The sequence below is a fragment of the Sinohyriopsis cumingii genome, chromosome 4, assembly GCF_028554795.1.
Source record: "Sinohyriopsis cumingii isolate HCF-2022 chromosome 4, ASM2855479v2, whole genome shotgun sequence".
Classification (NCBI taxonomy): Eukaryota; Metazoa; Mollusca; class Bivalvia; order Unionida; family Unionidae; genus Sinohyriopsis; species Sinohyriopsis cumingii.
This window is the reverse complement of record NC_142964.1, coordinates 77,742,814-77,768,872: the sequence shown is the minus strand read 5'-3', so window position 1 is coordinate 77,768,872 and position 26,059 is coordinate 77,742,814. Positions and strand designations below refer to the sequence as shown.

Here is a 26,059-nt window from a genome sequence, read left to right as displayed (position 1 = left end):
GTAAATGCGCTTACATGGCCCGTACAACTTTTACAGTTTGTCATGTGAAATAATGCTTTAAAATACGTCGTGTTCTATGATGAAATGAAGCCCCCTATTTTTAGCGATATTAATTATTTTTGCATAATGTTTTCATTTAATTAGCAGTAAATAAAATTCACAATTTGTTTGTATTGTAACAAAGTAATTTCCCCGCCTTTACGGCATATTTTATTAGAAGGTTTTGAAACAGTCCCTCGGATGTGACGTCAGATACGAAACTGTGCGATTATAACCTTCGGGCTGAACCGACTGGAACACGCCATTGCTGATAAAGAAGCCAGAAAATTACCTTCCTTCTCTCCTTACATTTAACATTTGACGCCCTTATTCTGCTTCAGAAGAATGCACGACAGAACAGAGGCAGGGTAAGTGACAAGTACTTTACATAAGTTTCTTTTCCGATGATCGTTAATCTATTTGGTTATCTTAAAACGTGTATAAAGATCTCAATGATCGGCATGCGGTCACCACTGAGGCGGGGAAGAAATGGGGATGGGGGGGGGGTGGGGGAGTAAATAACTTAATATTAATAATACCTTTTAAAAAATGGTACACTCGAGTCCAGGATTACAAATCTAATCTTATCGGTCAAGGAACGGTTCCATTTAAGGTTGAAAAATAGAAATGCATAATCATAGCTTTGTTGTGCGCCTGGAAGCGTGGGTTTCGAGTTCCAATGGGACTTCAGTAGTAGTAACGGTATTAGATTTTGAGTCGTTTGTTATAAGGAGCTTGAAAACAGATGTTATGATAATAGCATCTTTCAGATGAATAATAAAGTTTATCTGAAAATATATCTGTAAAATTGATTGAGTTGTGTCATTTTTTATACTGGTACATTGGGACATTTTTACGCACTCAGATTACAGAAAAACGTCAGAAGGTCACTATTTAAGAAAAAATTCGTATACCTAATAAATTTAAACTGGTTGCCATATTAATAGGTTTAAACTATGAATTGATGATTATAACTAATTTAAATATTGTTTTCCCGTTCATATAAAGTGGCTTTTTATGCTCAAAATGATGTCAATATATTTTCAAAGTACAAAAGGGAAAAGTTAACACGTTTCTTACAGTACGAGTAAAATATTACAAATCCGCAAAAAAAAAAAAATTATCGCAAAGAACCAAAAATTACTCATCCTTACTTGAAATTTTAATTACATCACTCTGTAAACCAAAGAGCAAAACGTCAATTATTCTGTTCCAGAATAATTGTGATGTGAAGTGATTTTTATTTTTTTAACGTAGCTTTAACAATTTTTCAGTCATATCGCTACAATGTCTGCAGTGTGACAGTTTATAGTGATGTCTAGCACTGGGGCATCATGCCGCAGACATGTAGCATCATGTCCCACCCAGTCACATTATCCTGACACCAGGCCGACCAGTCCTAACACTAACCTCTTAATGCTGAGCGCCAAGCGAGGTAGCTGTATGTACCATTTTTGAAAGTCTTTGGTATGACTCGGCCGGGGATCGAACCCACGAACTCCCGCATCCGAGGCGGACGCTCTAACCACTAGGCCACCGGAGCGGTCCCAGAATAAAAATATACAATGCTGTCTGTTATTTCTGCGCATCTAAGATTTGTCTCCAGTATGGAAGCAAAATGCATGCCGAATTCAGCCAATTGACTAAAATAAAATACTGCAATGCTTAACATTTGAAAAGAGGCAATTGTCACCAGAATATTCTGTTCAAAATAATATTAATTTTGGACACAGGATACTAACCCTCTGCTTTCATGAGTTTATATGTCAGCCTATTCTGCGCACATCTTTGAAAAGATGTCATGTTTATCCATCTGGCGTTGGAAATGAAATATATTACCTTGGACTATTTCGGTCGAGTAATTAGGTCAGGTTTATAACTGGTTTTACAAAAAAGTAAATGTAACAATGCCAATAAATGGCTAGAGATATTAAGCAAACCTAACCGTTCAATAAAGTTGTGTGGAAGAGAAACAACAATGAATAGGATGTAATGTGCTTACAATGTCTTGTTTATGGGAACAAATTAGTAAAGAATTTAAAAACAGACTGTATGTGAGGGAATTTCTTGAGAGTCCTGTTCTAGTGGCAAATTGACACGTCGGGCAGTAGACAATTTTGTACTTGTGGGACAACTTGCAAAAATTGGAAACTTGGATTCAGGTGCAGAATTTTTCTAAGGTATGCATTTCCATCTTTTAAATAGTGTATTTATTTGTATGATTCTAAAAGATTCATAGTAAACAGGATTTTCTGAGTAACAGGTTCAAGAAGGTCATGGGGTGGGTCTTCATGTTGACATGTAGAAATCACATTTTCATATGCATTTGGAGTCGAAATGTGGGTTATTTTTCTATACTTTATGAATATCACTTTTCGTAATTAAAGTACAATCATTCTTTCTTGATAAAAAAAATGGATTTTTGACCCAAAATAACACATGATTCAATGTCAAATCAAATCAGGAATATCTCACTTGACAGCTGATATTGAAGCTTTTCTAAAAATTAAAGTCATAATGTTTACTTTACTTTTGAGGTATTTTTTCTAATAAATTCAAATTCTCGCAAGCAAATGAATGTGTTTTGAAGTAAAGTTGGACTAATTTCAGTTGGCTGGAATGCAGAATTGATTAAAAGGATGATAAGTATTTTGAACGAAACTATCTAAACACTTTTTTCATTATTATCTTTTTATTGTTTCATTAAAAGAAACATACTTCAGCTTAATCCGATTTTATGCATTAATGGGTTCCATTGCATTCTAGCCAACTTCAAACGTTTTAATTATTTTCCGTATTGTAATCATCTAAGATGAAAGTATGCAAAAATGTTTTGAAGATGAGTATTTTGACTGTTTTAAACATCATGTACTTTGACTGTTTTAAACATCATGTACTTTCTGTCCTCAGTTTTGTCATGTTGCCTAAATATTAGAATAATGTATGGACCGTAGTATGTGGTTTTAAATCAAAACACTTGCTACATAACAATATCCTTACACTTTTAAGAATGAATACAGGCTGCTATTTTGCCAGTTGCAAGACACCTTGATATGTCAGACTTGATTAGTAATTTGATTTTTTTCTTTCAGAAAACTTTTTGTTGGAGGCCTTAGTTGGGAGACAAGCGTAGGTAATGTACCAAAAGTTTCTTACCATAACCCTTTTGCTTTGCAAATACATGTGTAAGCTGGTTAATTGCTTTACACTTATTTTCTTAGGTCTCAAAATTTATTAATATGAAACAGTATCTATAGGGTTACTAAATTTGGATTAATTCCTAACAGAATGTTGTTAAAATTTCTTCTTAAAGTACAGCTTGCGTAGTTTTTACAAACCCCAAGCATCATGATGGGGACTTAATCTCCTAAACTTTCACTCCTTGGTGGAGAGATAAATAGTGTGACCCTGCTATAACACGGTAGTTGGGAGCCAGGGAACACGCCTGTGTTATAAGCAATCATGTCAGTCAGCAGAAGAAAATGGTGCATATACTCCCAGAAATTTGCAGGGAGGGGTAGGTAATAAATGTGGGTGTTAAAATACATGCTTCATTGGCACAGTAACCATTTTAAATCAATGCATATTTAATAGTAAATACACCTGTATTGGAAAGACAAGGCATAAATAATATTTTATTTTATTTTGATAACCTCGGATTGGTACATATACATGTATACATGTCTTATGTATAGCATGAATAAAGTATACTCACCTGCAAATCACATCACATATATATAATACACAATACAAGTAATTCCATCGACACAATGCACACACAGATTTAAAATATTCAATAATTTTGTCACAGGTCATATAGGTCTGAATTCAGTGGATAAACATAGCACATTCACATAACGAATGATGAAGCACATATTTTTCAGTACATCCCAGGTTGGTAAAAATTACTTGGCGTTTTAAGCCAGTGCTGGTAACATTAGTAAGCACAAAGTGTTTCACTGCAAAAAGGAAACTTTCACAGCAGTCACGTTGGAAAATGAAAACATCTATCAGATTTCATTGCGCATTTTTTTAAGTTTGGTACTGACTTCTTTGAAGAAATGTTCTTTGTTTTTATTGAAGAATGTAGTCTGGTTTCTTTGATGAAATGTGCATGCATTATTGAAGTCACAGCTAAAGGCCAGCTTTGGAGAACCAGTTTCCAAGAAAACGAGTTTCTTCAAATATGACTTTTTCATCACATATTCCTTTTATTAACTCGTAACCCCTGGAGGTTTTTGTCATTTTCACATGAAATGTGAGTAGGAAACACATTTTGGGGGCTATTTCTGAATACATCCTAATGCATCGACTTCCAAGAGATTTTCCATTAGCCTATTGCCTAGTTGTGTTAGAAACATCGTTTTGATTGATCATTTTGCTTGCGCAATAGCAAATGGGTAAAAGTTTTGGGGTTGGTTTTGTTTTTTTTTGTTTTTTTGCTTAACAGACCCATTCTTTTTTATCGAGACCACTCTTTATTCCAAATGCCCACCTTATCCTACTTTTTGCAAAGGTTCACCTGTCTGTGTGCAGTTCAGACCGACCTGCCTTAGATCTGAGGACAAAAAATATAGAATCTGGACACAAAATCGGGTTCTAACCATGGGTGAATTTTCGGTGAAAAAGAAATGGGTCTAAAGAAAATAGGTTTATCCCTGTATTTTGTAGTGCAACTAAAACATGCAGATTATTTGGCATCATTGTAGGCTGCATCTGTCTACCTTTCTATAATACCACCTACTTTAGTGTATCATACATGACCCTGACACTACAGAGCTTGACAGTAAGCTATTACGTAAGCGCAGTGCCAGGGGTTAATGAGTTAATAAACTTGTTAGTGAACCAGTTTGTACTTTTAAACAAAAATGATGCCAGATATTCAGTAATTGCTTTAAATGCGAGTTCTCGATGTTATCTGACCAAAAATGTTAGAGGTGATGGTTTTTTTCAAACTTCAACCGATCTCACATCCAAAAAAGGACAAATCAACAGCACTTTGGGCACATGATCTTGCTCATTGCAGAATTCCAGTTCACAATCATTAAGCGAAAGTTACACATGTAGACTCGTTGAAGTGAATGCTGAATAAATTTCCACTATTTTGTGTTTGTATTCTGGTTCAAATTCATATGGATCTTGCCCTTTGTGACAAGAAATTTGACCAGCTGCAGAACCAGGTTAGTAGAGAATAAAATTGTATCTTTTTATGTGCTGTAATTCTGGAGTGTAATGTATAGAATACACTTTTTATGCTCAGATTAAGCTTTTTTTCCATCTGTATTACAGAATGATTTTTCTTCTGACTTGAATCAGATTGTTCTTTGATGTAGTCAGTTTTTTAATATCATCTCCGATATGGTTTTTTTAAAAACGGTTTGTTCAGTCCCATTCCGCAACGACCCTTGTAAATTATTCATTCCATATATTAGCACACAACTCGTGTAAAGAGTATTCTGATTGGTCCAAGGTTTTAATTCATCCATTGAATCTTCATATAATGGAAACTGATGGCAATGGAAAGAAGAAGCATGCTTGTAAAACATGGTGTCCTGAGTGGTTGAGAGTGTGACACGAAACATTTAGATAAAGGTTTAAAAAAATGTATGGAAATGAGAATGGCTGGAGCGAAAAGTTGACGGAAATTTAGTTGGTCAGCTTATAAGAAAACTGAATGCTAGAGGACTGGCATTTTGTGACTTGCAAGAAACATTTAAATTCAGTAATTGCAGTTGGAAATGTTTGGAATGGCACCTACAAAAGAGGCTGCATACAGAAAAATCGAATTTCAGAAGGCATCTGGAAAAAGTGCATTTAATTACTATAAGCAGAAAGATTTCTTGCATGAGAGAACAGACATAGCTGTCTGTCAGAATGTGTACTGCATGTCACCAATACAAGTACCAGCTTGAAAGAAAAAGAAACGATTTGCATATTGAGCCATAAAAAGTCAGTGGTGAAAAAAAACAGAAGGCTAAAGAAATCTTTGCCAAAGCCGCAAAAAGAGATCAACTGGCATATGAACAGGTTGTGTCCATTGGAGAAAAAGACAAGTGATTGTATAGGATTATTTGTATATAGTTGATGTACTTGGGTCTTTATTTTACAGATTTGTTATGAAAGAGAGTATTATAATATATTGGCTGCAAAAATTAAAACAATTATTGCGACTTAATTACGATGTGAGCACTGACATGCACATGAAATAACTTCAGCATTGATAGTATTGGAGAACTCAATCATATGACTATAAATATTGTGAAATTGTTGAACATTTTTGGTAAGTTTATTAGTTTTTCAGATGATTCTTTTGATTTATTTTTTAACAAGTTGCACAAGTAGCAGTGTTTTATGAGTGTAAATATGTTTTTGGATGGGAGCCTGTGGACCCCAGAATCAGGGGCATTAAGGGAGGACCCCCATAACAATTGTTCAGCTTTTTTATATATGGAAGACCAAAATCATGTCTTGCAGTAGCTAATAATTATACCTGGGGATGGCATGTATATGCATGCAATCCGAATTGAACTAGTTCATAGCTGTGTACAAAAATATTCAGCCTCATGACTGCTACTACTGTGTACGGACTAAACATGGTTCACATTTAAGTGTAAATTCGGTGTTGGAAAGTTTTTTCAAACAGAATCCGCTGTCATCTGGAATTTTAAGTGCGTAGCTCTGAGGATTACTTTTCATGTTTAAACACTAGGATACATTTTCTCAGTTCCAGAGATGCTCACTGGGGCGTGTCTCTTGCCAAGTCTACGCATACCCAAGTGGTGCTCAGATTTCTTGGAATAAAGTGAAAGCATAAACTTATTGCAAAAGCTATCAATCAGCCTTTTCTAAATGACAAAGGTACCATAGTATTAATAGTGTGAGGCATTGTCTATATTAATCTTTTTCAATATTGTCCATTGGTATGGTAATATTTGCATCGTCATCTCCTTTATTTGTAGACTATATTTTTTATATATATAAAAACAATATTGTTGCCAGAACTTGTTCTGTAGATGAACAAGGGAACATTTTAAATGGTGGTTATCAGATATGTTTGAGCTACTTAAATTTCAACGTCTCTTTCAGAGTCCCTTCAGAACTACTTCTGTCAGTATGGTGAGGTAGTAGATTGTGTTGTAATGAAGAATCCCCAGACAGGAAAGTCCCGTGGATTTGGGTTTGTGACATACAAGGATCCTTCCTGCGTGGAGACGGTACTAGCTGTGAAGTGTCACATCATAGATGGCAGACAGGTGATATGTCCATTTACAAAACAGTTGAAAATTTTTGACCCCAGTGCATGGATTGAAAAGTATTTTCAATCAGCACTGTTTTGAAAGTAGTCTTGCCCACTAATATACCTTGTTGCTCCCCCAAGATTACTTTAATGAAAGTTATTCAGCAACTTCGTACATATTTAGTCTAATGTCAAACAATACCTGTAAGTCGCCATCATTCCTGCAAATACTTTCCTTTTACAGCAGTATTTTCTTGTCAGGTTTCTAGTAGTTGGCCCTTCCTGGCTAGAAACTTGTCCATATTTTATTTGCATTAGGGTGTGCTCTATTGATCAGGTGTAGAATCTGAGGTAACTACACTTCCACATGGGATTTTGGGTTTAACCATGCAATACAAACCAATATAGTATGCATCAACAGTTGCGATTGGTTTGGGTCTTCAGCCATGCCATATTCCTTTAGTTAAGGTTAGCCAACAGAAACAACTGTCTTATGCTTTACAGCAAACGCCCATTACAAAAAATAATTTAAAAAATGGATTAGTGTAGCCCCTTATTGTTAGCAGTCACCCGACACTTAATCCTAGAAAATTATGTGAATATAATTCAGGCAACCTGCAGTATCTGTCCAGAGGGACAACTTAACGGTTAAATTTTTCTGATGGAAAATATATATAAAAAAAATCAGTTATAATTTTCAATATGCACACCTGTATCAGACTTTAGGGATGGCTTATACCTATCAGTTTTGGAGTACAACAGTCAAGGTCACTGACTAAAAGATTAAAAGTGATTTTGGCAGAAAAATTTGTTTTCTTCAAAGAGAATTGCTCAACCCTGGCTGGGCATATAAATGTGCATGTGGAATTGTTAAATAAGTTAAATTTTTACTCAGAAGTGAACAATAAATTTCCTCCTTTGAATACTGCATACATGTCCGAGTGACATGAAAATGTTGATTTTAAGATAAAATTCTATTATTTTGTTTTAGTCCTTTATATTTTTTTGTTGTATATGGGCAAATGTATATTACCATTTTACATGTGTTTTTACTTGATATGCTTCATGACTTACATATATTGGTTTTATTGATGCTTTAAGATTGAATATATTGTGGGATATTAAAGAGAGTGCAAAGCTAGCTCACTTTAAAATATTTCAGCATAAATGTGTTAAGAAATCTTTGATGAAACATTCACTCTTCTTGATGTCGAGATAACTACTTTCTTTTTTTTACAATTTTTATTTTAAATTTCAATCAGTGTATCCGCTAGGGATGCAAGGTTAAGAGTACAAAAAATCCCCTTGGTGTCAGAACTGTAGGTTAATTAAGACTTTGGGATTCTCTGGTGCACAAATGAGCGTCAAGGGAAGCACTTTCACTTGAATCTAACTTTATCTGAAAAGGAAATGTTTGTTTTCTATTTGCAGGTAGATCCAAAAGCCTGTAATCCAAAAGGAGCCAATAGGGTAAGAATACTGTGGTCTAATGTTTAATATATGCAAGTTAATTGTTGATTTTTGTAATCATTGTTACAAAAGTGTTTTTATATGAAATTCTCTCATTGTGGTCCAAGAGAACCCTGACTTGTATTTCCATATTTACCGTATATGTTGGGACACCATAAAAGTTGGGACAGCTTGAATTGTTTTTAAATAACTTTGTTATATCTCTGCAAGCATTGAGACTAGCATGTTGGTTTTTTGTGCTTCTGGTCAATCAGCATAACTAGTTACTATCAATTTAAATATCCAGGCCCTGCAGTTTTCTAGATGCCACCATTCTTTCAGAATTTATAACAGTTGTCAGTACCTAAGATTTCTGTCATCAGTTCTCTTTTTTCATTCTGTTAAAACAGCTGGAACATATACTGATTAATGCAGATCTGAAACCCCTCACAAGTTGAACACAATTCTTACTGAAATGTACCCCTTAAATTGCAGACTTGCAAAATGTTACAGCAGAAAAGAAGATAATTTGACTGTGGCAGTCCGATTCAGAAATTGTCTTACCTGGGTTTGGTTTAAATCTAGGTGGTTCATATTAAATACAGCAGAGATGGTCAGGAAACCAGACTATCTTGACATGAATACATATATGCTTTAATTGGCTAATGTTTTTCATGTGGATTTTTCTTATATGTTATAGCATTAAGTTGGAACGTCGTCCAACAGATGGAAAGAAATTGAAAGCAAAAAGGACAGTCTGGGTCTTCAGAAGTTTAAACATTCGGCACAAGTTTCATTTGCTTGGGAAAAACGTTGGAAAGGCGATTTCATTCATTGAACTTGTACTGTTGATGTGAGTCGTGTGGGAAGTGATTGTCGCTGTCATGTGAAATTTAAAACAGAAAACAAATATTACATCAAGTTCAAAGATCTGTTAAGAAGCCATTGCCTACTGTGAGATTGGAAACTGCAGTTTCTGAAACTTTACTGGGGGGTCATTATGGTTTTAAGTGTTTTACAAACTGCTTGGTTTAACATAATGTTGCCTTCATTACATCAGATGAAACTTCAGAATTTTTCAGCTGCATATTTTCCAAGTTGACTAGCAAATACATATTTTGTTGAAAATTGGCCACACTTTAAAAACTATTGACTGTATTACAGGGAAGTTCTTGTTAGGGAACATTTAACTCGTGCTCGCAAATAATGACCATGGTATGTGTAATAGGATATGTTTCACAGAGAATTAATTATGCCATGCATTTCTTTTAGTTGATAATGTTTTCTTGTGTATGATATTATTAGTGTCTATTGATTTATAATAAGTTGGGGAACAATATCATTGTGAGTTCTTTGAGCATAATGTTTCTAGTACCAGGGGAAAAAAAACAAAGCAATTCAAATACTGATTATTCCCATTGGATAGATACAGTTGTGCAGACATGCCAACTCTTACAATTTTGCCGTAAGACCTACGAAAATTACCCTTAAAATACAGGCTTACTGCATACTAGCAAAAACTACATAAATTATCTTTGCTGAAAAATCCGGATAATTGGTTCATCCGTGTTTTATTTGGATCTGGGTTTCATCTTAGACTTGGTAAAATTAGTCAGGGAACCAGACCAACTTTACAGCAGCACCCCAGACACTTTAAACTGCACTTACTTGTTCATGTGAAGCGTCTGCATGACCACACTGTTGATTCTCTCTGCTTCGGATAGCGGATAGATTTCAGTCCTCACCCTCCTTGATTTGTCTGCAGCATTTGACACAGTAGACATGATATATTACTTCGCCGTCTCCAGCAAGTATTTGGCATTCATGATACAGACTTAATGTGGTTCAAGTCCTACTTGGTCAACAGGACACAAATTGTGTCTGCAAATGGAATACACTCCAGCCCAGTTAATCTATGTTGTGTTGTTCCACACGAGTCTGTTCTCTTCATTCTATACATTCAGCTGCTCTCAAGTGTCATAGATCATCTTCCAGTGTCTCACCAGTTGTACGCTGATGACACCCAAAATATACAAATCTAGCCACCCAACTGAAGTTGATGCTATCTTCCAAGGTGTAGAGAGGTGCATTTCTGATGTTAAATCATGGATGACATGTAACAAGCTGCAGATGAAAGAAGATAAAACTGAGGCCATTCTGATCACAACACAAAGACCTTTTCGGTCACATCTTTACCTCAAACAATAAATATCAGTAACACCGACATTGAATTCACAGTCAGTACAAAACCTAGATGTCACTATGGACAGTAATCTCACATTGCACCAACATGTCATGAACATATGCAAGGCTGCATATCTTGAGCTGAGACGCATCAGCTCCATTCGCAAAAAAGTTCAAAATCACAGCTGCTCGGATCATACTTAGAATACACCTCCCCACAGCTCTGTACCCTACTACACTAGCTATCCATTTGATCCAGAATCAAACACAAAATTTGTTCTCTGTGCTACGTTTCACTGACGGATTCCAGTCCAACATACCTATCTGACCTCACCCGTATGTACACACCAGCATGATACTCTCCTCTTCTGTCAATTGTATACTCATTATTCCCACTATGAAAACGAAGTCATATAGACAACGTTCTTTTGCATACCGGGCCCAGCAACGTGGAATGAATTGCCCACTGAACTTAGACACAAAGACAGTGATCCCATTCAAGAGTGCACTTAAAGCTCACTTATTTCGACTGCAATAACAAACTTAAAGACCTAATAATGTTCCATACCTTAAATATTTTCTGCATGTTTTTATGTGGTTTTTTTTATATATGATTTGTTTATGTTATTGGTGTTGTCTAATGTTGTAAAGTGCTTAGAGCTTCTAAAGATTAAGTGCTGTACAAAGTTCTCATTATTATTATTATTATTATTATTATAGAATTTTTGGAAAATAAGCTTCTAGAAAAGTGTTAATAATCGACACAGATGTATAAAAAGGAGTATTCAGTTTCTTGTGAATAAAAGCTAGAAAGGACACAGTTGCATGTATTGGACATCACATACCAATTTGAGTATGTCTCGTGCGGGAGATATGATTGCCATCGTCATGTGAAATGGAAAAGAATTTCCAAGCATTATGTCAAGTTGAGAGATAGCAACAAGTCATTGAGCTGCATAGGGTATGGAACTAGAGTTTGTGCAACTGTACGAGTGGTAAATAAAGTCTACACGTACATTACAAACCTTTCAGTTGAACATAATGTTTATCGTCGATGCGTCAAACTTTTAAGTACGTTTTCCAGCTTTACAATAGCAGTTATTGATATTTTGTTACACCTTACTGAAAACTGGTAAATCTTATGGAAAAAAAATCAACTGCCTTACTGAGACAGACTCGTCAGGGTTGGCAGGTCTGAGTTGTGTTCAGTACATGGGGAAGAAAAGCCTGAAACCTAACAATAGTTCGGAAATGTCTGCAAAGCCCTCAGGTGCATGCACATCAGGGTTGAGAACTAACTTTTTTATTAACTAGTCAAGCGGACTAACAGGAAAAAATACATACTAGTCCGCAGCAAAATCCATTAGTCCTCAAAATACATGTATGTAACACAACAATAAAGATTCATATTATACACATTATAAATTATATTGATTTGCCATCAGTTTGTCCCAAATCAGAATCTTCTCCATCCAATTCTGAATAGTCCTCCATATACAGTGGTCTTTGTCTCGGTCCACAAGAGTTCCATAAATATATAGCTGGCAGTGGATCATAATCAGCAATGTCTTCACTTAAGAAGTGAATAGTTAACAGGTCATTTAATACACTGCTGCGCACTCAGCATCTCCAATCAGATTTCATCATTTTCAATTCACTGAATCCCCGCTCTGCATCTGCAGACGAGGCTGGAAGGGTCAACACAATATCCACCAGTGCAAGAATGTTAGTGTGACCTTCTTGAAATCTCTTGTTAACATCACACCATTGTAAGTTCTCTACCTGACATTCACAGGCATAAATTAAGCTTTTCAAGAGTTGCCACTCCTCTTCAGCCTTGTCTGGATAGAAGCCTGCCATTGTCATGACTGGGGAAAAATGTTCCAGCAGAGTAGTAACATCCTCATCACCAAATCCAATATGATTTGAGTATCTTGGCCATGAATTAAAATCCGCAAAATGTGTGGCTTTCAATATATCACACTGCTGTTTTGTCAAATCGGGCATCCAAGTGTTCTGCTAAACTGTTGATCATGTCTTCTCTAGCATGAAGTGATAACTGCACTAATGTTGGGGAACATTGTTCTTGTAGTACAAAACCATGAAATTCTTTTATAGGTCCATTACCAATATCTTGCAGAAACCTTTTTAACCTAGGTCCGTCTCTTAATTTCAACTGTTCCAAGACACCAATAGTTGCAAGAACTCTCAGGTACACTGTAAATTTATGACATCTGTCAAGAAGTGGGCATAATTAACAAGATGCAGATCTAGCAACATTTTCAGATAGCCAGTTGCTTTCCCAATAGCTTTAGGTCTTCTAGGTGAAGGCTGAACAGTTTTAGTCAATGTCTGGAGGTGGCTGGCTATTGCTGGATATGATTTCCACAAATTGTCCAAAGCCCTCTCCCAATGTGCCAACCATCTAGTTCCACCAACACAAGTTGGGACTATCTTGGTGGTTCCCAGTACCTCACATGCACCTAACAAATCACTTCTATTTAAAGGGCTATTCCAATAAAAAATAGTAAAGTCCTGTTAACAGCTCCTCAACTTTTGCATGGATAGGCATTTTTGCAATGGCAGCTTTGTAGGCCAATTCCAAACGATGAGCATGACAATGTATTCCTACAAGACATTTCTGAGATTCTCTAAATCTAGCAATAACACCATTGTTTTTTCCAGTATTGACAGCAGCTCCATCAGAACCAAATCCTACAAGTTTACTCTTGTAATCTGGCATTGCAACTGATGCAAATGCATCATCAATAGCTCCTAAAATGCCATCAGCATTAGCTCGTGAAAACACTTGTGCCTCTTTGTCATTGAGATATGTTTGACCAACATCAGTTCCCTTTTTGGCATCCAGTTGGACCATCCACATATAATCGCTAAACGGCCTTCTCATTTTTACTAAGGCATGTACATTCCTAAACAAAATTGACATTCTTCCAATAACTTTATCGTTTAGCATCATGACGATTTTACTTGCAGATGACTGTCCTTTTGGTTTCGATAACTCTCAACTCGTGATCATGCATTTCTGATGGATTTGCGATTTGGTTTCATGATATACTATTGTTTCCAACCATAAATTGAAACATCCAACTACAAATGAGCTTTTTATTCATCCTCCGTTTTTGAATGCTCTCTGCAGATGCTGCAAAACATGTTATTTACTTCAGGGTTAAAGTTAAGCCACTGCCGACCGCATTTCCACTTCTCTAGAAAAGTTTGGTTCCTACTTTCTTTATCATACTGTTTGTCGCGTTCCCTTTTGTCCTCATTATTGTCAGTCTTCAGCCTTTTTGGCTGGATTTTCCACACCTTGTACAAATCGCCACGTTGTTCTCTTTGCTTTCTTTGTTTAACTATGATCCTGGTCAGTGCGACAATAACGCTTTGCACACCATTTGTAATGCTTAATATAAAGCGCCTAGGTGATCTGGATTTACATACGGAAGTTACAACAAATTCAATAACTAAAAATAGCAAGTTATTTGCCCGCATTTCTGTTATGAAATTCATTAAAAATATCAGGAAAGTAAACTTTATAATAATTACATGCATTCATTTTTTATTGGTCAGGCGGTCTTGTACTGGAAAATATTTATTAGTCTGTGAGGAAAACTATTAGTCGCGGACTAACGGAAGTACGTTAGTTTCGAACCCCGCACATTATTTGGTTTGTGACGGAGTAAAATGAATGAAAATATGCTTTTGTTTGTAATGATATATACCAGGTCTTCTTTTGATCCAATTTGTTCGAGATGACACTGCTTAAAATTGTCCACGAACGTGCATACCTATTGTGGTGTTTCAGACTTGTAAACCATAGTCTAGTTATTGTTATGCAGGAGTTTGTGGACCAGCACAAAAACCACTCGCAAATACACAGCTACTCTTATGTTGCTTGTTTAGGCTTGAATTAACAGTAACACAAGAAAAAGTGAAAACAGCAAGTTTTGAAAAATTTAACAAATTATTTATTTCACTGGATAAATGCTGTAAAAATGAAAAATTAAGAACTTATGGTTTCAAGAATCAAATCAAAAAATAATTCATGAATAAAATTTTAGAACTCCTAATATTAAAATGTTCTAATGAATTCAAGTTCGAGTCCCAACGAAAGAATTCAAGATGGAAGGCAGTGGCGTATCCTGTTCAGTGTTGTCTACAGTTCTTTTTAGAAACACAAGAAATAATCCTCCGGTTTTGGAAATGCAAATAAATTTTTTAAGATATGTCTTTGTTCAAGATTTCTGTATGAGCACTCAAAATATTTCCAGAGAGACGAATTAATCCTTTTAGAATCCAAATATTTTGAATAAACATTAAAATGTAATTCCCAAAATGACACAACAAAAGAAACACCTTTACGTCTCAGTGTTTAGAAGCCCAACTGAGATTATTTCTCTAAAATGACGGTTTAAAACTTGAAATAGATGCTTGTATAAGGGTCACGTGATCATGTTTACCTATCCAAAAAATCACGTAGCCCCTGTATATCCTTGATAAGAACCAATCATTTTACTCCAAGAATAAAAATTGTTTACTTCACTAAAAGCTATTTATAAGTCGAGGGTCATGTATCTACAGCCTCGATCTCAAACTTATTATTCCCACAATAAAAATAACTTTTCACTTGTCTGTTACTAATTTTGAATTAAGGTCGTGAACCAGGTCATCTTTATGTTTACATAAGTGAACAATCAAGGTCAAACTATTTGTCTGGTAAAAGTACGAGTTCCTAGTAAACTGGACTACATTATTTTGACACACGAAATAAAAAGATTTTAATGTTTACAAACAGTTAAATCAAATATACGTAAGTTACTTACATAAATAAAAATGGTTGTTCATCTATTACAGACAAAAACCTGAAAATGTCACTGAGTAACATTTTAATTCACAAATTGACCTTTTACTTTAAGAAACTACTTTTGAGTTGTCATTTTTCAAGCATGGTAATTTTGATTTGAGTTAGTGATGTCTGCATTAGGTCAGCACAAGACCCGAACATCCTGTCAATCTTTTACTTGTTTCCTTGTGTCTTTAGAATGATTTGTACAAAGAGGAAACACAAGACAAAGAAAGAAGAGTAAAGGTATTTATGACATTATGAACAGAGATTGAAGAATCATTTCCATGTTAGGTACAGCAATGGGTGGGGAAGTTAGTAATTTCTCATTTTCAAATGCTTTGGGACAAGAGAAGAAAAGAAGAAGAAAAAATTCCCCTTCCCAAGATATACGGTAATTATGGTATACATATACATATACACAGAAATTGGCTCAGATGAGTAGGCAAAAGTTTGCCTTTTTTGCATTACATGTTACAAGACTAATGCCATTACCTGTTTCAGAAATTTGTAGGCTAGAAATGGGACATTCATAATACAGTGTTGTCAACAATGCCAGTGCACAGGCAACACAAATTTCTATGCACTGGCAGTGATAAAATTGAAGGAAACAGGAGCCATAGAGAGGCTTAATGATTGATTTTTGTTTTATTTATGTCTCAACAATGATGCTACTGGTGTTCATTACATGGAATATCTATCCAGATTTTTACCCCTACTTGGGGTAACAATGAATTCCTTAAGGTATGTCTGTAAAAGCAATGTTTGACAACCATTCATTGCCATTTAAAAAAAGTTTCATTTTTCAGAAATTATTGTTGGAGCTTCGGGTTTTTCAGAAATAATTTCTAGAGCTTTTCCAGTCTGGATAGGCTACCTAGATTCCAACAACTGAATCATCCATTTAGCTTAATGAGGTGATTGTGCATCTGGTTGTCTGGGCATGTGCACATTCTTGATGCCATATTTCTTATCTTGATCAGATATTGTATCAAAATTTATATTGTCAAGATTGCAGCAGGGTATGTTACAAGATGGCAGTATATACCAAAATTTCTAAATGTGTACATGGTTTACAATAATTTAAATGATCAGACATGATTTTTCTCGATCTAGTTCTTTTTTTATCATCTCTGATCCGTTTTTCTTTTTTTTAACTGTCTGTTCGGTCCCATTCCACAACAAACATTGTAACGTGTTCATTCCATATATCAGCCCATGTCTCTTAAAAGAGTATTCTGATTGGTCAAAAGTTTAAATTCATCCAATGAATCTTCGTGTAATGGAAACTGATGGCAATGGAAAGAAGCATTGCTTGCAAAAAATGGCATCCTGCGTTGTTGAGAGACACCATGACATGAAATGTTTAGATAAAGGTTTAAAAAAACATTTGGGAATGGCTGGAGCGAAAAGTCTGCGGTATTTAATTGGTCAGAAGCTCAGAAGGCATCTGGAAAAGTGCAGTTAATTACTATAAGAAGAAAGATTTCTTGCATGAGAGAACAGATGTAGCTCTGTCAGAATATGCACACTGCATGTCGCCAGTACAAGCAGCTGTTGAAAGAAAAAAAGGCTCTCATTGAGAAAGAAAAGAAACAATTGCATGTTGAGGCAAAAAGGAAGGCTAATGAAATCTTTGCCTAAGCCACGTAAAGAGTCCAACTGGCATATCAACAGGTTGTGTCCATTGGAGAAATAGACAAGTGAATGTATGGGATTATTTGTATATAGACAATGTACTTGGGTGTTTATTTTAGTTTTGTTATGAAAAGAGTGACTTAATTTTGATGTGAATACCGACATGCACATGAAATAACTTAAGCACCAATAGTATTGGAGAACAAATTCATGTGACAATATTGTGAAATTATTCAAGTTGAAATTTTTGGTAAGTTTGTTGGTTTTTCAAATGATTATTTTGTTCTAAATTGTGATCACAAGTTGCACCAAGAACAGTTGTTTATGATTATAATGCATTTTTGGACCTCCGGATCAGGGGGCGCTGCCCCTCGAGACCCAACTGGGGGAGGAAACCCAAACCTCCCTTTCAAATTTTCAGCTTTTTTGTGGAATACCATGTTTGAATGATGCTGTTCTATCTTAATATTAGAAATGTGACCTTTCCCCCTACCTACTAGTTAGACTTACTGAACTGCTAATAGCTATAACAATGTGCCTACCTTAGCACTTTATCTTTGTAACTGTTTGTTTGCTTTGCCTTGTATAATGGCAGGATTTAGTTTGCAACATGTCTGTCTGTTCAATGTATATCAGTTTCAGTAAAATATACCAGGTTTGATTCCAACTGCTATGTGTGTGTACATGATGAAAAATACTGATTGTGCAACCATAATACTACCTAAACATCCACATAGTATGCTTTCGTGGGATTTGCAGGAGTTATCTCGGCATCTCATGTTTTGTAAATGTACTTCACCCAATTCTCAGCAACGTCTGCTTTTTTTAATGATTCCACATTTGGAAAAAAGAATTAACAGAAAAATCCCACTGAACATTAATTGTAAGTAGAGATGTGGAAATATACAATTTAATTTGTACAGATAATGTCTGCTTTATTTGTTGTTTATGAGCAACATTCACATTTTAACAAGGTGATATTACATCTGATCTGCCAGGAGGCCACAATTTTGATCAGGTCTGGTTTATAGCCATGTATTGTCAAGACCTTGAAGGGGTTCAGTTATGAGTAATGACAACACATTAATGAGCTGTCATTATTGGCAGTGTGTGAGAATACACGAAAGGCCATTTTATATAAAATTTTGGTAGCCAATGGTTATTCTGATGTAATCTGAAAACAAACATTTAATTTCATTTGTAATAATTATTTAGTACTGGGTATGTTGGGTCTGTAACGTATTGGTATATGTGTGTACTTGCAGGTACTTTTATAGTCCTGTATTTATATTTTGTTGCATTATTTTCATTTGCCTATATAATGATTCTTTATGCGCCTCCTGGCTACAGTGTATGTTCTGATACGACAACTTGCATAGGTTGCTTTCTGAACTAAGTACTTGATGTCAAAGGAAACTTTTTGGTTCTCATTGTTGATCATACACTAATGTTGTTGTATAGTCTCTTGACAGTACTCAAATGTTGAACATTTTTGTTTCAGAAAATTGTCCTTCAGAATTTCACCCAATAACAGTATTTTATTGCATTCCACATTATAAACTGACAATAATATTGTGTACTATCCCAGAAACACAGGACATCTAATTGATGTGAATGTCTGGTTCAGTTGGATGGCGAAGTTTTATTTAATCAGATCCCCAAATAAGTTTTTATGGAGGACAACAAAGTGGGTTTTACTAGTTGTTGTTTTTTTTTTTTACTTAACCCAAAGGGGGCCACGAGTGGCCGAATAGTCTAAAGCGCTATCCGTTACGGATCACTGCCATCTCTCCTCTGTGTGGGTTGGAGTCTAGGATTCTGCCACTGCAGGTATGTGAGAAAGCTTGCCAGTATCTTCTCGTGGGTCGGTGGTTCTTCCTGGGGTTTTCCAGGGTTTTTCCTCCACCATTAATACTGGCCACCATGCATAGCATATTGTGTGCTGAAAAATGGCATTAAACCCCACAACAAACAAACTTAACCCAAGCCCTGGCTTCACACATTTTATTCTAAGTTCTCATGCACTGCGGTGTGATGGACTGATGTAGTGTCTATAATACAAAGACAAGTGTTTAGTGATAGGCATTTTGGACGAGTCCAGGTAATAACCTCTCACGCATCATTTGTTTGTTTTTGAGGCTATAGAGTATTTTAGCAATACTGGAGGCATTGCTTAAAACAAAACAGAACAGTCGTGAAGTTTTAGTTTTCATAATTTAACGTTGTAGCTTGAAATCTACATATTTTCAAGGTTAATTATCTGACCATAAATGACTAAATGTTTAATCATTATATACTTCAGCAACAATTGTGGCTGTTAAATTCACCTGCTTTTCTCGTAGCTAGTTCTCCAAAACATTTGATATAGATCACAGAATGTGTTACTGTTATATAAATGTAAACTGTAATGAAGGGAGTAAACTAATTTTAATGATGTAATACTTGCCTGTTGTTTTCGCAAAGATTCCATACTACCCACCATGCTGATATCCTATATTTTCACCCATGCAACAGAATCTTGTTTCTTTGCTAACCTTTTCTTATCTCAGCCTGGTCATCTTGAACATGGTGTCCACACACTAGGAACTACTTTATCATGGTGTGCAACCATTGTTGCTCGCTGCTTGGCTCATGGACTTTAACAGAAAGAGAGTAATGTAATATAACATTCTGAGCACATGACCATTGCAGAATTCCAGTTCACGATCATTCATAAGTTACAAATATAGACTAGTTAAAGTGAGTGCTTTATATAAATAATTTTTCAGTATATTTTGTGTCTGTAGTCTGGTTCAAATTCATATGGATTTTGCGCCTTCTCACAAGAATTTTGATCAGCTGCAGAAACAGGTTAGTGGTAAAAATGTATCTTACAGATAAATATGAAGAAATAATGGTGAATGTTGAATATATGTCGGTTTTTATGTGCTAAACTATAACTTTTATTAAAACAATTGGGTGAGAAAAATATTCTTCGTTGGGGCTTGCACTGAGACAAGGCAATCCCAGTCATAGGGTTACATTATACAAGGTTATTAGTCTCATTCCATGTCAGAGGAGAAAAATATTCTGTTGGCAGTGATTAAGAACTGAGACTGAGGTCATGCTCTTTTCTGTTTTGTACCTCCAATTACCAAGTAGAGAATGGAACAGTTAGCTTAGATTGTGGAAAGGGTAAGAAGTGCAACAGTAGCAGGCCAGTAAAAACACATTTGACTAGCTACCATACTATTGAAATTATGAAAATTAATGGTTTAATTGGACAACTTTTGCAACTCGTTCTCCTTAGAGACTAGTGCTTGAAAATTTTGTTTTTGAACTTTTTTTTTTCTTTCAAAGTTAAACTTTGGGATAGTGCTTCTATTATTGTTATTGTTGCAGGGACCCAGAGGAGAGCGTGTAGATCCATACAAAGACAAGAAAGTCTTCATTGGTGGTCTTCCCGGAAATGTAGATGAAGACTACCTGAAGGAGTTTTTCAGCAGATACGGAAAGGTAATTTAATGAGCATCATGTACAGGGAATGCCCAGTCTAGTGTATGAAGGAGAAGAACCACTCTGTATTGAAGACAAAATACTGGTTGCCAGGACCAGAAGAAGAAAAAAATTGGGATTATAAATTGAGAACTTCATCATCAGGTTTTATTGATGGGTAATGCTTGCAGCTGAAGCATGCGGCGTTCTCTCCAGCTTTCTGAGAAACGAGTAGATTTTTTGGGACCCAACTCGCTCTATGGGGCTGTGCCTATAATTGTATTATTTACTTGAACCTGCTACTTAATTATTATTTCACCAAAGTTGTGAACATAATACCTAAAGTTCCTAATTACTGCAGTAAATTCATAGTAAAGTCGGTCTGAATTGTACCCTGCCACTAGTCTTTAAAAGTATTTAACTGGCACATTTAAAATCTAGCCAAGGATATTATAATATCTTTAAACCTTACAAATTTCAAACAAAACCAAACTTTATTCTGTTGGTGCAATTTTATTATAATTTGGAAAAATGAAGTCATCAGAAGCAGGTTCAGTGTTGAAGAAATGCTAATTTTAAAAAAGTAGATGGATCAGCCTAATGATTATTGCATGGTTGTGATGTGGGTGCTCGTGCAGGTAAAACTAATAGTTGATAATTGATCAATACTATGCTTATATTCTGTACAAAATATGCAAGTTGCCAACTTGACTTTATTGTGGGGGGGGGGGGTTACATGCCACACATTCCAAGATAATGCCATCTGAATGGAAAGACATTGCTTCATAATTATGTATCATTTGACTACATTTAAGAGCAAGTAAAATGTGCATTATCATATGTGCCGACCATTATGCTTTTAGCTTAATCATTGCGCTTTTTTCCACTAAATTATGCCTTATGTGTAAACATATTCGGATTACACTTTCTTGGTATGTCCCCCTCCCAAAAAAAATTAATGTTTTATTTTTGTTAACATCCCATTAATCTTTCAGACCATATTCTAGAAAAGAATGCTTCTATGTAACTATGACATAAGAGTATGCTTGTCCGTCCTTGCATGCACTTTCCTAACAGTATTATGTTATAGCAGCTGTATGGCTTAGTTAGGAGATAACAGACAGGTTTTCTCATTTTTAATCTTTGCCTGCAGATTCTTTGTTCTAATTCATATCTGGTACAGAACCAGTCTGTAAGTATTTGGCGCTAAAAGTCAAGTCAGATGCAAGTGTTAGAGCAAAAACGTTTTTCAGATAATTTCACAGGTGGATTAGAAAAGGACTAAAAACCAATTCAACAGCCATTTTATAATATTAATGATGTGGTTATAAAAAAATTGGCATTTATTTTCATGTAATCAGAATACTTAAATTTTAAATGCTGTTTAATTGTGCAGTTTACCAAAGAAATAAGCCATTTTTATTCATACTGATATATTTTGGAATGTGTTGCAAATAAGTAATGAAATATGTCTCTATTCTGCTTGCATTCCATTTTCATGATTCAGAGAATTTGTTCTCTCTAGTGTCATTGCTTTATTTAACTTTTACCATTTATAGCAGTTGGTATCTTTGTAACTTTGTATACGGTATAGATGTATCTACATTTGTTTTTACCTCATTGAGCATCTATATCACAGACATGCAACTTGTACATTAGGTTGCTCCATCATTGTTTTTTAGCATAGCACTCACTGTTTGGGGTTTTTTCTTCTTATTTTTCCAAAACATTTGTGCTGACAAGATGTTTGGATTGAAATTTGTAAGGTTTAAAGGTTTTTTTTAAAAACTTTCATTTTGCCAGGTAAATACTTTCAAGGCGGGGTACAATTCATGATGGACCTGAGACAGATGATTGTAGTTTCTGTTGATTCTGAATTAATGATCAGTTATTATCATATTTTCTTTCTGAATACAAGAATTTCTAGATAAAGGACTCCATCTTGGGTATTTTCTTTTAAGTTGTCACATACATAAAGTTTTAGACTAAATTAAATCTTTTATTTCTTGATATAGTCATGGTGATTATTCCATTTTCTTAAGTGTTCTTTACATTTGGTAGGCCTGTCACACGTCCCCCATACTTGTATCAAGTAGAATGTCCCCATTGTCTTCATTAGTAATGCCAGTTCAGTCATTCACACCCCCAATCCCCAACACTTGTATCAGGTAAAATGGCCCCCATTGTTATTATTAGTAATGTCAGTTCAATTCCCAATACTTGTATCAAGTAAAATGACCCCATTGTCATCATTAGTTCAGTCATTCTGCATTGGATCGTCAGTTATTGTCTCAATTTTTAAATCTACTGGTCAGAAGAGACCAGGACACTAACTGGACACTGCAAGATGTCCCCCATCTCCTTAAGACAAGTTATTCACAAGATTTTCAAGGCTGCTATAGTGGATGTCGGATCTGTTGTCTATCACCCACATGTTTGTTAATGCTGCACCTCCTGAAGTACTTGAAGGATTACCATGAAACTTAGCATGCATATTCATCGCATGGTCTAGTTGGTTTGAAACGAAAAAGGTGCTGCTTGGATTTCAAGTATTTCTGCCAGTGAAGATCTTGCAGATCTTTTGTTTACTATTTCTCTTCAATTTATGGTCATAGCAAACTGAAAGGGGTCTGGATATGTCTGGAACACCTGAATGAAAATTGTGCTGATCTGATGTCTCATATGGCTGCCACAGTCTATTTTGTGCAACTCCTTCCTAATCAATGGCCATATCAACATTGGATTTTCACCAAAACTTGTTTTGCTTTATGGTTGGTCCTATATGACTGGTGCTGATCTGACACCCACTATTTCCTCAATAGCAGCCTTGAAAATCTTGTCAATACTTGCCTTATGGAGATGGGGACATCTTGCAGTGTCTAGTTAACTCGCAGTAAAACTGATGAGGTGACATGCAATCATGAAAAACTGCGATGGCTACTTGTTCTGCATGGGTGGTTATTATTCAGGTTACTCTGATTGATGTCTAGATGATGCTAAATGAAAATGGTCCAATATGTCATCCAATATGGCCACCTCCGCAGCGAATGTGAAAATCTTGGTTTTAAAAAAAAATGTATGCTGATTTCAACACTTTAGGAAAAAGAATAGCCTTGAAAGTATGTGATATCTTTCCAGAAGAATGTCATTCCCTTCGAGGGAATCTTTTTACCTCTTTTCTGCACTTTTACTCTAATGATCTTCAAGATGTAACCATAAAACTTGGTTACTTTCAATGTCTGTCCTTTATGTTTACAGCTGTTTTCAAGGCTATAGATGGATTTTATCATTTTGAACTTTTATGACCTTGCCATGGAAAGTGGGAGACAGAAATTCACAAAATTTGCTTATCATCATCACTATTACATTATTGTTATTATTATTATCATTATTATTATTATTTTTATTATTATTATTATTATTATTTCTCAGGTTATAGATGTGACCATCATGTTTGACCCACAGAAGCAGAGGTCACGGGGTAAGTCTGGATAATTTCACCTAGTCTGGACTGCCGTATCAATATCTGTATATATTCATGTATAATAAACAGCCAACAGTGCAGATCCAGACCTGGAAATTGTACAGCTTCTCAGACTGAGTTTGACCTAGAGATTTTGTGTCAGCTAATCAGAAAGAACTTTACATTTGTAATGTTGCATTGGATTGGCTGAAAATGAAAACTCTTTCTCAGACTTGGGCTTATGGTTCTTTATGATCTACCAGACCAGCTGATATGTTGGTACATTATAAATAGGCAGATCCAGGTCTGTGCTGTTTACAGCTGGGTGAACATGTATACATGGAAAATATACAGCAGTTGCATATGTCAACAATGGGACATGCTAATTAGTAGAGACTTTATATTTTACACAGTTGAGAAGATAACTATGATGGACATGTTTCTTCCTTTCCTAAAGGTAGGGAGAGGAGTGTGGAGATAGTTCTAGTGCTTTTTATTGTACAGTTTTAGTGCAAATTTTTCATCGTTAGAAAAAGTGTCTTCCTGTTGGTTATTGTTGCACAAATGCCATGGGTAAACATCATATTGATTCAGTACAGGTGTCAGTAAAAAGTACATTAATTTCACTTTATTTTTATTTTAAAAAATCTTTTCCTATTTCGTCAGTTGATTAAAAACTTATTTTTACTGTTGCTTATACTGTTTAATTTCCACCCTTTTCTTTAGCTATAGCAATTCTATAATATTGACCTTACTTAGAATTGGCAATGTTTGCTCAGTCTGTTTCTTTGTGAACAGTTAACTTTAATGGGTTACAGTCAGATTCGGCCAATGTGGGTATGTGAGAAAGCTTGCCAGTAGCTTCTCGTGGGTCAGTGGTTCTTTCCGGGGTTTTCCCATGTTCTTCCTCTACCATTAATACTGGCCGCCATGTATAGCCCATTGTGTGCTGAAAAATGGCATTAAACCCTACAACAACAACAACAACAATTAATGGGTTACAGAAAAAAAATGAATTTTAAAAAGTGAAAATTAGTACCAAAAAATAGCATCAGTTTTCTCTCTATCAAGAGCCTTTAGCAGATTTGTGCAAGTCATCATAGAAGGACAGTGGTAATATAATATTTGAGCTGAGCAAAAAATGTGCCTGCTAGTATGTTCAAAGATAAATCAGTTTTCTTAAAGTTTTTAGTTTAGTTACCTGTTACGAGAGGCATGTCCCCCATTGTTGACTTATGTCACGCATGTAATCTCGATCTTGGTGATTTCTACACATTGAAATGTATGTACTGAGTACTTTGAAAATGTACCTTTATGTCCAAGGAATCACATAACTAAAGTTTGATAGATACATATAATACATTTTAAAACCTAAATGATTTGGTGTAATTTTTTAATACCCCACCAGTTGTAGTTGTGATGTATTTATTACCATATGGGCGCACAAGTGGGCATCCATTTTGGTTTCCAGATGATAATTTCAGAGTTTTAGTAATCAAATGCCAGTGCAGCTTGGTACTTGTGTTCCTTGTAGCCTAAAGAAAATCACTTTTGATTTAGGAATACTGTTTCGATAAATTTGCCCCTTGCATTAATTTTTGGGATGATAACTTGTAGACATCAGAATAAAATGAAAGGTATTACATTCATTCCTTTTTACCCCTGGAAAAAAAACATGGGTCATGGAAGGGGTTTTCAGTTTCAAGATTGCAGT

The 26,059-nt window shown here is 35.4% G+C and overlaps 2 protein-coding genes across 6 annotated transcripts in view; one reads left to right on the top strand and one right to left on the bottom strand.

Moving 5' to 3' along the window:
* The first annotated feature begins 261 nt into the window (after positions 1-261).
* LOC149801499 (uncharacterized) overlaps positions 262-26,059 on the top strand; it is a 63,334-nt gene continuing 37,536 nt past the window's right edge. For 4 of the 5 annotated variants that reach the window (XM_089955672.1, XM_089955674.1, XM_089955673.1 and 1 more), the window contains exons 1-7: positions 262-407; positions 3,132-3,172; positions 7,126-7,292; positions 8,708-8,746; positions 15,969-16,016; positions 20,790-20,903; positions 24,315-24,363. In XM_089955672.1, coding sequence (XP_089811798.1) covers positions 385-407; positions 3,132-3,172; positions 7,126-7,292; positions 8,708-8,746; positions 15,969-16,016; positions 20,790-20,903; positions 24,315-24,363 — 481 coding nt within the window. In that variant the 5' untranslated portion in view covers positions 262-384. The remainder of the gene's footprint in view (positions 408-3,131; positions 3,173-7,125; positions 7,293-8,707; positions 8,747-15,968; positions 16,017-20,789; positions 20,904-24,314; positions 24,364-26,059) is intronic. The other variant, XM_089955671.1, reaches the window with a different exon arrangement.
* On the bottom strand, positions 11,705-14,419 carry LOC149801500 (uncharacterized). The gene is made up of 3 exons (XM_089954428.1): positions 14,155-14,419; positions 13,542-13,912; positions 11,705-12,925 (listed from the first exon to the last, which is right to left on the bottom strand). The coding sequence occupies exons 1-3, from the start codon at positions 14,417-14,419 to the stop codon at positions 12,530-12,532; spliced, it is 1,032 nt and encodes a 343-aa protein (XP_089810554.1). The 3' UTR covers positions 11,705-12,529.

What these genes read in the sequence shown, in the direction of transcription:
- LOC149801500 (XM_089954428.1), bottom strand. Translation starts at nt 14,419, where the DNA reads ATGCGGGCAAATAACTTGCTATTTTTAGTTATTGAATTTGTTGTAACT. An exon ending in CAAACAGTATGATAAAGAAA is followed by an intron (nt 13,913 to 14,154) that starts GTAGGAACCAAA and finishes CGAAACCAAAAG; the next exon opens with GACAGTCATCTGCAAGTAAA. An exon ending in GAGAATCTCAGAAATGTCTT is followed by an intron (nt 12,926 to 13,541) that starts GTAGGAATACAT and finishes ACAGTTTAGCAG; the next exon opens with AACACTTGGATGCCCGATTT.